This window comes from Molothrus aeneus, chromosome 2, assembly GCF_037042795.1.
Source record: "Molothrus aeneus isolate 106 chromosome 2, BPBGC_Maene_1.0, whole genome shotgun sequence".
NCBI classification, from domain to species: domain Eukaryota; kingdom Metazoa; phylum Chordata; class Aves; order Passeriformes; family Icteridae; genus Molothrus; species Molothrus aeneus.
In genome coordinates this window covers 108,040,785-108,053,689 of record NC_089647.1, presented here as the reverse complement: position 1 = coordinate 108,053,689, position 12,905 = coordinate 108,040,785, and the positions used below count along the sequence as shown (strand labels likewise).

General features: G+C 34.7%; 1 protein-coding gene across 1 annotated transcript in view; it reads left to right on the top strand.

Moving 5' to 3' along the window:
• The window catches only part of CFAP47 (cilia and flagella associated protein 47), a 261,050-nt gene that overhangs the window by 111,535 nt on the left and 136,610 nt on the right, over window positions 1-12,905 (top strand). Inside the window, exons 46-48 of the mRNA XM_066545467.1 lie at window positions 4,186-4,382; window positions 7,973-8,116; window positions 9,655-9,828. Of these exons, the coding sequence (XP_066401564.1) occupies window positions 4,186-4,382; window positions 7,973-8,116; window positions 9,655-9,828 (515 nt within the window). The remainder of the gene's footprint in view (window positions 1-4,185; window positions 4,383-7,972; window positions 8,117-9,654; window positions 9,829-12,905) is intronic.

The following is a 12,905-nucleotide window of genomic DNA, read 5'->3' as shown; positions in this document are numbered from 1 at the left end:
ATGTGCATTATTGAACTTTTCTAAGGCAAGCATGCACTAGGAATGCTTTTTATCATTCCATATGGTTTAGGGATTTTCCTATGTTTATAAAAATAAACATGGAAAACCTAGGCATGAATACAAAACTAAAACCTTTTTCTGATGGCTGAGTTGTACTATTTCACATCAAAATTGTCCATATAAATAAGTAAAGCTTATAATTCATTTTAAATGAAAAAATGTTATTTCACCTTGCTATCTAATTTAGATTCAGTATCACAAGCTAATATTAGAGTTCTGTTGCCTCTTCCTACAGGATTTGACAATGTTGGCTCCCTGCTGTTACACTTAAAAAGAATATCCAAGAAGAATTCTCTTGTTTTTCTTTTTTCCCCCCCTTTCTACCCAGTGAATGATGAAAAATCTTTTTCTACAGAACTATCAGTAATTGTTAGATATTTTCTACTTTCTCAATAATTGTGCCTACAGTTAATTTATTCAGATTGTTCTGACTTCTTTGTGGCTTCTGGTAAAGCTACTAGTGACTTAATTTTCTCTCTTTTTTTTAAAAAAAAGAAAACCTTTCTTCAGAGAAATCTAGATTGCAGAAGGAAAGGAGCTGCACCATAAAAGTCTCTAGCTAGCTCTTATTACATCTCTTCACTATAAGCCTTCATTACTAATTGTGCATTAGCTTACCATTTTGCAGTAAATGATATAAAAGTCTTGGTTTTGATCCTCTCTCCTTGTAATGTTTCCTTATGCATTCAGTGCAGTCTTTGTAATAGTTCTGAGCCCTCTTCCTTGTTTGTAGAAAATTTTGTTTTCTAAAAAATTGTGTTTAGTCACAAAAAATCAGTTTTGAAATTTTTTTGTAAATTTTGAGTGTGTGTTTTAGAGAGAACTTAGCTCTTTGTTGTGTTTTTAGATCAAGAGTCTTTGAATTATACTCTATTTTATCAGTGTAATTCCTTATAATTTGGCTAATCCCTTTCAGCAGGAGCTCTTCATCAAATGGCTTAAGAAAACACCTTCATGACATGGTTCTTAAAGCTGTATTAAGTAAATTTGGCAGCATTGCTCTCTGGAGTAGTGACTGCTTGTTTCTAGAGTGCCTGTGAGTATTTTTCATAAATATTAGGCTCAATAATTATTAAACAACCAGCCCCCTACAACTGCTTTATGTAGTGCCACACAGCTCCTCCCTGGCTCCTGGATACACAAACACAGCTGATTCATAACAAGACATTGAAAAAAAGTGTCTCCCATTTTTATTTTTAGATCAATTAAGGAAAAAATTCTTTCATTCTTTTTTCCCCAGTCGATCTTCATTTTCTGATTAAGTGTATTTAACTTTTTGTTTAGGTGTCTGATAGTATACTGTATGCTATCTAAGCAGAAAAAAGAAAAAAAATAACCAGTTAGTGGGTTTTTTAGAAACCCTCTACAAATCTTTTTGATTAAGATAAAGTGAAAGGAAATCATAAATAAACATACACAGTGGTAGCAAAAAATTTCATAACTTTTAAGCACTTAATGAGGGATATGAAAGCGTAGTTGCTTTTTCAAGACTACCATGTTGAGAGATGTCCTAATTCAGATGAGCCCATTTGAAGACCTAATATATAAGCAAAAGTCAGAAGAGTGTGCATTCTTCATTATGGTTGCTTATTTAGCCTTCTAGGAGTCCATACCTCCAAATTCAGTGTTGAAGTTAATTTAACCAATTGTTTGTGACACATGCATAGTGTCAGAGCCTGAAATAAGTTCAGTGAGAAATTTAGCTTTGAAATTCTGAATAGATAGAATCACCATTGCTGAAAAAAAGTGAATATAATGTGCAATTATTTGATGAACTGCTGAAAGCCCATACTCTCCTGCCTTCACAAATTATGACAACAGGTTGTGGTGTGTAAGAGTAACATTTCTATTTTTACTCATTTCAACCTCCCACAATATATAATAAGGCTAAAGAATGATTACTAAGGGCCATTATTACTACCTTACAGAATATGTTTTTTCTTACATTTTAATGTCAAAACAACTGTCATTACTTTTCTTTGAAAGGTACTGTTTGTAGGCTAATGCAGTTAGAGGACGTCGTTTGATTTCAGGCAGATCTAAAATGAGGACATGAACTTTGTTAGTTTTGGTGATCAGATTGTATTTTGCAATAAATAAATGGTACAAAAGGCCAGGCAGTTGCCAGAGGACATGGCCAGTGCCTATGTGCTGTGATTTAGTTCTCCAAAAAATTGTGGTGAAATTGCACACTGTAAGTTTAGTTTTTGCAAATACCCCTGTTTTGACAACTGTCTCACAACAAAACCCAATATGATCAAGTGAATGTTTCCTGTAGGCATTTGTCAGACATAAATCTGGAAAATAAAACTGTCAGCTTATTTCACATGGAATGCTCCCCTGTGAAACAATAAAAATCCTGAGTAGGATGGAAGCTGTAGCAAACTCCTGTATTGCTCTGCTTGGCTTTTCACTGTTGAAGAAATGCTTGCAGCCTCATTTTTTTTGATGGATGCAGGCTCTGCTTCCTGCTACATGGGAATCAAATAAATGATGCCCATGGCTTACTGTTGACACTTTTCTCAGAAATCGTTGGGTAAGCCAGTTGTGGCCCCATGGCTTATGTTCATTAAATCTTTGAATATATCCTGAAATTAATCTTCGTTGAATGTCTTATGTGACTGAGAGAACAAAGCATGCTAAGCTGAGACATTTTTAAGCCCAGTTTATTTTACTGAATTTAAAAAAGATTTTGAAGGGAAACAAGTCAATCTTCACTTATAATTTGATTACAAATGATTTCTGTAGTTACTTTGATATGGAGGAACCAAGTATCACTGCAGAAGATACTTACCGTGCTGAATAAATAGAACCAATTTACTTGTTTTCCTTTTGATTCATTGTAATTGAGCATAATATTTAAGTTATTCAACTGCTTTGTTCTAAAATATATTTTCTAATGCACAAGAAAACAAGTTTTTTGCTAAAGCAATGCCAGACGAAATATAATTATGGAATGTACTTTTTAGGGTTTTTCTTTTTAAATTTTTCTATAGGAAGCATTTCTGTTTGAAACTGTGCCTTTAAATATGGATCCAACTCAGGCAAAAATAACCCTAGTTGTTAGTAATTAAAATTTCCATTTAATGCAAGAAAGTAAAACTCATGCAGAAATATATTGGATCTTTCAGTACACTGTATTATCTTTCTTCAAGAACCTTGTCTCTGACTTTCCTTACCATCTTTTTCCAGCTTTAGGCATGGGTTTTTAACCTTGGAAAACTGAAGAAAATCAGTGTTTGTTACATGTAAAACTGCAGTTTTTACAGCTGCAGTCTTGATGTGGTTTTTCAGGTTTCTTGGAGACTCTGGGACTGGGGAACTCTTTGTGGCCATCATGGAGTTCCTCATGTACCTTCTTTTCTCCTTTGGAATGTGTCCTAAAGGGCTACTTAAAATCCTGTGCAGGAGTCTGATCTTTTCTGTAAGCAAGCACAGAGGAGGAAATCTCTGCAGCAGACTTGTTAGACCTGGCTCTGTGCAGAGATGGGCAGCTTTGCATTTGTTTTGCTTCTTCCTTGCTCTGGAGATTACAGTGGGGTTTTCCCTGTGTGCTGCAGATCGGGAAAGTGGGACTTTGCATGAATCTGTTTCAGCTTGGAAACCCCTGTCAATTTTGGAAACTCAGACTTTCAATCCAAAATATGGCATAGGAAAAGATCTAATGAGTTGTCATGAGAGCTACTACATTTAACAGAATTTCAGTGATTGTTGGGGATACTCAGCCAAATATACTGTACTATCACTGATATCTCTGATAGCAGCTGTTGACAAACGTGTAGTAGCTTGTATAATTTTTAAAATATTTACAGAAATTCATACATGTTAAATTCTTCTACTAGATTTAAGAGATATTTCAAAATACCTCTCTCTGAGCACTACTGAAATCAATATAAAATATTGTTTGCCTGCTTCAGTATACTATTTTTAGGAAACTAACTTATATGGTAACACTCCTAAAACTCTGCTGTTTCTTGGAAATTTTTGCATGTACTTCTGGGAAGACACTCCTGCAGTTTATTGGAAACCTCTTCAGATTCTGCTTGTGAATTCAGTGTTCCTGAAAAGCTTTACAACAGCACTTTTTTTGGTTTTGTTTTGTTTTGTTTTGATTTGTTTTTTTAGGTGGAAGTGATGCAGTTGAGTTTCCTATAAAATTCACTCCTAAGAAACCTGGTTGCTACAACTGTCAGATTATTCTGAAGTCATCCTATGATATTCGTGTCTATGAGATTGAGTGTGTGGTGAATGCAGACCAGGCTGATGCACAGCTTGAATTTCTAATTCCAGCTTACCAGACAGTGACTCAGGAAATTCCAATTGTAAGTTCACTCCTCTACTGCTAACTACTAACACTCAGGATTTTAAAAAAGTGGATTTCAGATCAATACTGTAAAAATTTACAGTCCTGAAATGCAGAAATGCATACTAACTTGAGGATTATCTCTCAAAGTCCATGTTGTAGATAATGTAAAACCTGTTTGGAAAAATAATTTACTTCAAGTTAATTATTAGTTTGATGGACTAAATTTTGATGGTTCTCTTCTCAAAATTTTTAGTCTGTTATTTACTAATGTTATCACAATGAAAGTGAATATATAGTTATTTAATCTAGGGAATAAATATACTATTTCTGAAGGAAAAAAAGGAGACATGCTGAGGAATAAAACAGAAGAACTAGATTACATACAGTTAAAAAAACATGGTAAGCATAGCCAGTATATTGTGTATAGTTTTATCAAATCTACTTTGGTATGAAACCCTTGGCACATGAAAAGTGAGATCAGAGAGTGAAGATGGGTGCAATATCATCTCTCACAGAAAATTAATAGTCAAATTTTAGAGAACTTTAAAATAAAACAAACAAACAACAACAACAACAACAAAAACAACCCAAAAATTATAGGGAAGGAACTTAAGCTGTGAGAGAAGGAAAAAAGATTCTTTAAGAGATAGAACTAGTAAAAGATTTCCTGAGATCTGAACTACAGTTTAGACTGCGTCCTTTTGATTGTAGAGCCACTAAGGAATATTAGTTAGCTAATTTATAGAGAAATTATTCTGAGATTTTGTAGTCAAAAGAGTGGAGGCAGATTCAACAAGAAGACTGAATATCTGGGGAAAGATCATGCTGAATGCTCTGTCAAATATTGAGAGTATAAAAGGAACCAGTACATCAGAAAGGAAAAAAGAACATTAAAGGAAACCATATTATAGTGCTATCTCTTCTTGCACATAAAAAGTTTTAAGATATTAATAATTTATGTTAATAAACATTGATTTTTTTGAATGTTAAATTAGCCTAAAAACAATTCATACATAACACAGAAAGGTAAAAGGATTTTCTACCTTGTTTAAACAGACACTTTCTAAGCAGATTTTTTTTTTTATTCTTTTCATTTGTTCTGGATTTATGGAAAAATGGATTTATTTTTCACTTCAGAGTTTTCACTTTCTAGGAGTTATTCTATATAGTATATATATACTATATATATACTATTCTGTATCTATTTAGGAGTTATTTCTATATACACTCCTTCTAGTTGGAGTTTCTCCATCTACCAGAACTTTTCCCATATTTTTATATTTTTGTTAGCAGTATTGTATTTGTCATTTAAATTTTATTAAATATTCAGTGGAAAAAGATATGCTCATTGTGGAACTGAAGATGGAGTTATTCAATCTGCTAAAATTAGTTTCTTCAACCAAATATTTAGTGCTCAAAGCACTTTTTACAGACACAAGCAAACTAACAGTCATAATGTGTGTTAGGTGGAACATTTTATAAATGGAGCAGATTAAATGATCAGCTGGTCAGCTCAAAGCCACACAGTGAATTAGAAACAGAATAAGGACCCAGCTGAATCTGAGATCTGTGATTAGTTTCTTTTGGAATTTCCATGATTTTCTCAAGCATGAGATGAATGTAACTGTTCTATCTCTGCCTTTCAGACTCTCCAGGTACAGGTCAAATACCTTGGGTTGAACCACTTACAATCCTGTGAGGAGATTCTGACTCCCTTAGCATTAATTGTGTTTAAATTAATTCACTTGACAGGCTTTGGATGAGATTTTACATTAAGCAGAGATCCTGTAGGAATTAGATAATTAATTAATTAAAGCCATTAATGAACAAGTATAACAGAATAGAATTTAACAAATATTTTCTTTTCATTTTCTAATGTTCACTGTTGTTCTTAATATCTTTCTTTAGAAGACCCTTTCAGACAATTTCCTGCTGTGTTAGAAGGATTTGTTACAAAAGAATTTCACAATGACCATGTTTGTCAACTACATTTTTCCAGATGACAAGTTTTTGTGTTAGATATAAGAAGAAATATTTGTGTTACATATTGATGTAATCATTGCTACTGTGGATAAAGGAAACATCTGATACCAATTGTACTAGAAATCACTGAAAATAAAACAGCATAAGTACCCAAAATTTCATGGCTTTCCTCTAGAACCTAGACCAATCCTGATGATGTTTTCCTTCTATCCCAAGTTTTAAAATGTTAGATTAGCAGAGAGTGATGACCTGCCAATTTTACTCCTGGTCAGCTGCTTTTCAAAAGGATAAAGCTTTTCCTGATATTGTGGAGATAAAAAAGCATGATAATAAAAAAATCCCTTTTGCTGTCTTTTTTTCCCTTTTATTTTATCCTTGGCACAAGGGCATCATACTTTTTTCTTTTGTGCTTTCTACCAGAGATGATGTCATTGTTATTACAGAACTGGAGACATGGTGATGCAAGTTTTTGGTAAAACTGAGACACTACACAAACCTCAATATTCCATGCAGGCATATGTGCTCAGCTTCTGGGAAATTGAACAAATAACACTGAAGCATTAATCATACATATTGATTAAACCTTAGATATATGGTACTGCAGGTGTGGGTAGCTCTGGGTTAGCTCTGAGAGCACAGGTTCTGTGTTCCTGAGACTTTCATAGGCAGAATCAAAGCCTGGAGTATCATCTCTAGTCCCTGAAATCCATCCTTTATCTCTGATGTTTGTATACAATTTTCCATGGATGAAGACCTTTATAGGTCAAAAGATTACCTCCTTTTTTTCATAGATCAGATGAGATTAATCTTCTCTACTTGACAAGGCATGAATTAGCTCACGAGTGATAGTTTATTTTATCTTTCAGATGAGTGTTAATTTTTTTTTTCAAACTGGATGTTTGGTCCTTGGGTTTTTTCAAATAGTAAGAGGCTGAATAACATTATTTTACTTTTGCTACTTTTAGTCAGCCTCTAAGCATGTATTATGAAATATCTCACTTTTTACCATAACCAACATAACATAAACATGTTTCTTAAATAGGCTCAGGCTCATATTGCTCAGGATAGTCATTCTTTAAAGTAGTTTAGCCTCTTGAAATACCAGATTCTGTAAATTCTCCTTTGGAAATGGAATTCTCAATTCATAAGACTGATCCTGTAACATTGTCAGTGGCCAAATGAGGCAATGTAAGCCAAGACACCACATCAGCACTTAAACGGGGTGCACCAAGATTTTTTACAGATGGTATAGGAACAGAATTTTGCCAAGCATTAAACAGCATCATAAAGATACTTGTAAATGTTTATAATGATGCTTACAAATTCCATCTTGACCATTTGCTAGATCATGCTCATATTTTCTAATGAGTATTCCTGCTGACAGTATTGCTCCTGAAAGTAGGAGTTCTGTACCTCTGGCTGCCAGGAATAACAGATTTATCATTAGCTTATTTTATTTTTAAAATACAATGCTTTTATTCTTCCCACAGGCCCTCTGAGCCAGTACTTGGAGCAAATGAGCATTGTCCTCTGATGCAGTGATAGCTGCAAGTGAAAGCTGAAATGCACATTAAAGAATTTAAATGCATAATCTAATTTACAACTTTGATTTACATCTTTCAGAGTAACTTATCCAGTGAGGACTGGAGGTTTGAAGCAATTTTGGAAGGACAGGGTTTTCATGGCCCTCCTGCAATAAATGTGCCTGTAGGTGGAACAGTTCCATATCCACTCACGTTCAAGCCCATTGCTGAGAGTGTAATAATGGTAAGAGAGAAATCAGTTTCAACATTTGAAAAGGATGCTCTCACCAATAAAATTATCACCAGTATCCAAATTATGAAAGTGTTTAGACAGTTGCTAATATTAAAGCATCTGTTTGAGAGAAAGAAAGGGTAATATTTACTACTATCTGAAGTAAAAACACAAATGAACTAACTTTGTAGTTAAGGTTAGATATGATAGATTTCCCCACCAAATATTTTCATGTCTTCTTTATTTAATTTTCCATTATATTCTTCAATTCCATTTATTCCTACGGAATCCTTCAATCCTACAGTTATTCTGTAAAAATTCTGAACTTTTATCACAAAAATATACGTTGTTATTCTGAGTTCAAATACTAATATTAAATTGTATTTCATTACCTAAATAATTAGGTAGCTTTTCTCATTGCATGCCTACATCAGAAAATAATTTATGTGATGAGTACTTTATTTACAAGTTAAGCCACCATTTCACAGCTGCTTTTGTCATCAGAGTAATCACTATTCCAAATGCTAAAATGACAAGCAGAGCAAAGCCTATAACACCTTTAGCAAGAAGCTGTATTTGTGGCTTTGTCTGTGTCCCAGCTGAGAGATTTTGACTGCAAGTTGCTGTTGAAATAAGTGAAATGCCAAAGGTGAAAAAAAATGTTCTTTGAACCATGACCTTCTACATGTGTTACCAACCAAATATAATGCAGTTTAGGCACCCAGTATTGTAAAATTATTAAAAGCCAAAAGCCCTGAATCCTTTGATGGCAAATGATTATGGAGAACATTTTAGCTGAATCACAAAATCATCCAGGTTGGAAAAGACCTCTAGTCCAGCTGTCAACCCATAGCTGGACCTCTAGTCCAGCTGTCAACCCAACACCACCATAGTTACCCCTAAACCATGTCCCAAGTGCCATATCCAGATGCCTTTGAGATGGTGACTCCACCACTTTCCCTGGGAACTTATTTCAATGCCTAACTACTCTTTCAGTAAAAACCTCTTTCTAATGTCTAATCTGAACCTCCCCTGGCACAAATTAAGGCCATTTCCTTTCAACCTTTCACTTGAGACATAGAGAAGAGACCCATCCTTGCCTCACTACAAGCTCCTTTCAGGTGTTTGTAGAGAGCAATGCAGTTCCCTTGGGTCTCCCTTTCTCCAGGCTCAACCCTGTGCTCATAGGTGGAAACACTCAAGGAGCAAAGTTAAATATTATATGAGAGACAAGGAGGCATGAGATCATATGTTCTTGGAGATGTTTGTTTTTCAAGAAAAAGCCAAGTAGAAAAACTAGAAATATGAAAAGTTTATGTTGTTGAATTTCATGCTTTAGAAAAAAAATTAAAATAAAAGGTTTTGTTTCTCTGGTTAACTTCTTTGTTTAGTAATAGGTTTATTAAAGAACTAGGAAAGTCAATAGGAACCCTTTCTTGTAAGCACTGTGACCCACCTAGATTTGAGATAAATAAACTAAAGTACAAGGGGAGCCAAAGGGGACTTGTACAGTAATGAAACAACTTCTTTTTTCTCCTTCTTTGTCACAGGGAAGGCTTATTCTGAGAAATGTTACAGCTGGAACTCAAAACATCTTCAGTCTTAAGGGAATAGGGAAGAAACCTCTGCCTCAGGATTGCATTGTGATAGAGTGCCAAGTGGGAAAGGTGGCTCATAAAATCTTATGGGTACACAATTATACCAAGAAGATGCTAAAATACAAGGTAATTTTTTTGCAATAATATGACAAATATTTTTCTGAAAAGGACTGTTACATTATGTATTACAGTAGCAACAATTGCTATAATTGCAGATAGACTAATAAAATTCATGGGTCCATGAGCAAATGTTCTATGGTTCATAGAATATGGATTTGTTTATAGTCAGGAAATTTATGAGATAATGTATGATTTTACTGTGTGCTTGATGGGAAAAAAGATTTCTTCTTGTTTTACTCTGAGAGAACAACCCTTCTACAATTGTTCTCTGTTCATTTGCTAATCTTTGCTTCTCCAACAATTTGAAACCTGTGGCCAAGTCCATCAGTTTTGAAATCAGACAAGGGCCCTGAGAATTACTGGCTTCCTAAAATCTTCATAAAATATTGACTATTACATGAAAAGGACAAAAATTATTGTCCTCCTAAGGGAAGGATTGCAGCATGAGCTCACTATATGTGAATTTCTCATGGCCCAGTGGCCTGGCCCTGTTACTATCTATTGCCCAGCTGTTGTTTCAGCAATGTTGGAGGAAGTTGGGAATGCTTTGAGTGTTTGCTGATAGAAGAGAAAATTCAGAGGTAATCACTGGAGTTGTTGAAAGGCAATAGGTTACTGAGGAGGTTAATAAAAATTCTAAAGAAATACAGTTTTATTGATTTCCTTGCTCAAGAACATGTTTTTACTATTAAATATAATAATTATTTTTCATACTTTCCATTAACTATATTTCATAACTCTGTTTGCACAAACATATTTTCCTATTTAAAAGCACTGTTGTAGTACTGAAATAGCATAATTTTTCTAATATGTATCTTATCTGTATGTTTAATTTGGAAGTGATAGAAGTATTTCTGTAGCATTCCTCACCTTCTGCACCTATGTATTGGATGCTATGACCCATGCCAGCAGAGGCAGAAGGTGCATTAGGGCAACAAAGATGAATTTCTGCTTTTCCTCTCAGCTGCAGAGAAATTCCTGAGCAGGAACATCTTGGATCTTACTCATGAAAATCCACATTTGTGACTCTATCATGGCATTTAAATCTAGAGTAGGTAGCATCCAGATATTATGGCCATACAGGGTTTGCCAGGATGGCTCCATCTATAGAAGCAATGCAGGGGAGTGCCAGCTAGCAATTGTCAGCATCTGTAAATATATATATATTTAGTTTTTCTTCTGTGAAAAGGTTGAAAATGGGACAATTACATGCTAGAAGATAAAATCTGACTAGCTCTGTAGTGTGCCTTGCAAAATGAGTAATTTTGTTCTCTATCTTGGTGCCAGTAGGTCCAAATTCTGCTTTATTCAAATTGAAAGGTAATGATTTGAACATAAGATATAAAGAGACATCATGTATATACCAGCAGCTGTGTTCTATAAACTAATGATAGTTCATGCCAATGTAAAAATCCTTCCTTGGATGTCTTCTTGCTAGTCTCCAGTTTTCCAGGTTTCTACTTTCACAGGTCTATCTACATTTAGTAAACTTCATATATCACAGAAAGGTCCAGGTTCATATTCCTATTTTTTGACTCATTATCATCCCCAAAACAAAGTAAGAAATGAATTTTTTGGGCATCACCAGCTTTGACATTTTTATTTTCAACAGTTTAGTGTTTCAGATGTGAATGCATTTGCATTTCTGATATATTTGTACTTTTATCTCTGGAAGAAGTGAATGTTTTTGGCAACAGAACTGTTTTTTCTGCTTTCCTATTTTGTGTGAACTCAATTTTTTTGTGCCAATGTAAGTGAAAGGTACAGAAATAACAAAGTTCAAAATGAATACATTAAAATTATTCATTGTATGTATTTTTCAGAAATATTGCCTTAAATGAATTTGTGATAGTTGTAACTATTCCAGGGTAAGCTCTGTCTGAGTGAACTTTGATCTCCTTGAGGGTGTTCTCTGGGCCCTGAAATTTGCTTTTGTGATGTGGAGGGGTTTTGTGCTTTTTTCATCTCTGTGAAATACTGCTTGACAATCCAACTGTGTGTGCTCTTTTAGCTCTGGGACCTTTAGGAGAGAAATAGTAAGGTCAGCTATTTCATGCATGTGTGCATACAATAAATTACTCAGTGTGAATAATGCATTTTCTGTGTGCGAGGTTCTTAGCCAGGAGCAGTTGCAGAACAGTTGTTGGAGCAAGGTGGGCTGGAATTGCTGGAAAAGGCATGGTTACAAAGCCTGCTGGGGTCTGGAAGCTGTCCCCTCCACAAAGCAAACAGTATTAATCACTTCCAGCACTCTCCAGCAGATGTCATGTAGTGTCTTGTGCTATTGGAGTGAGCAAAGATCATTTGTTTGCTTTTATTTCCAAAACAGTCTGCCTGTAAATTAGGATTTAATCACTAAATCCAGAACACGATCACAGGTATCTGTAGTTATTAGAGGAATTTAGAAATAATTTAGAAAACCTCCTCTAAGAGGCAATTGTGACCACAGCCTTGTTGGAAATGCCAAATAAGCTTTATTTACTCAGATGTATGTAGCACAAAGGGCAACAGGAAAATGAAGTTATTCTAATTTTGTTGCTGTTGTTCATTCCATGCTGCCTGATTACTGTAATATCTGGGTAGTCTATAGTGAAGCAGAGCACTGGTTTTGTCTTTGTTTGTGTTTCCCCTGGGAGCAGTTGCTGGCAGCCCAATAACTCCTCCTCCTGTTTAATCTAGCATCTTTGACAGTTTTCTGTATTGTGCTGTAGCTAAGTTGGTGATTAGGTAGAGGAAGTATTGTCAGTCTTGGCAGAGAGAGCAAAGATAATACAAGAAGTAATCATTTTGGGTGTTTTTTTCATGGGTTCTTTTGTAATTTTGTTGGCTAATAAATATCTTCATTATTGGATTGGTTGGTTGATGTGCCCCAAACACCCTGCATTGCTGGAGTATATCCACCATATGAAGTAATTTCTCAGAGATTAACTGGGGTGTACATGATATTAAAAAAAAAAAAACTACAAGAATTTCCTTTACTGAAGTAATAAACCTCAACCTTTATCAAGAATGGTGTGAGATTTGCCAGTAGCTGACAAACATAATAATTTACAGGCATGTCCATAAACAATTTACTGCACAAT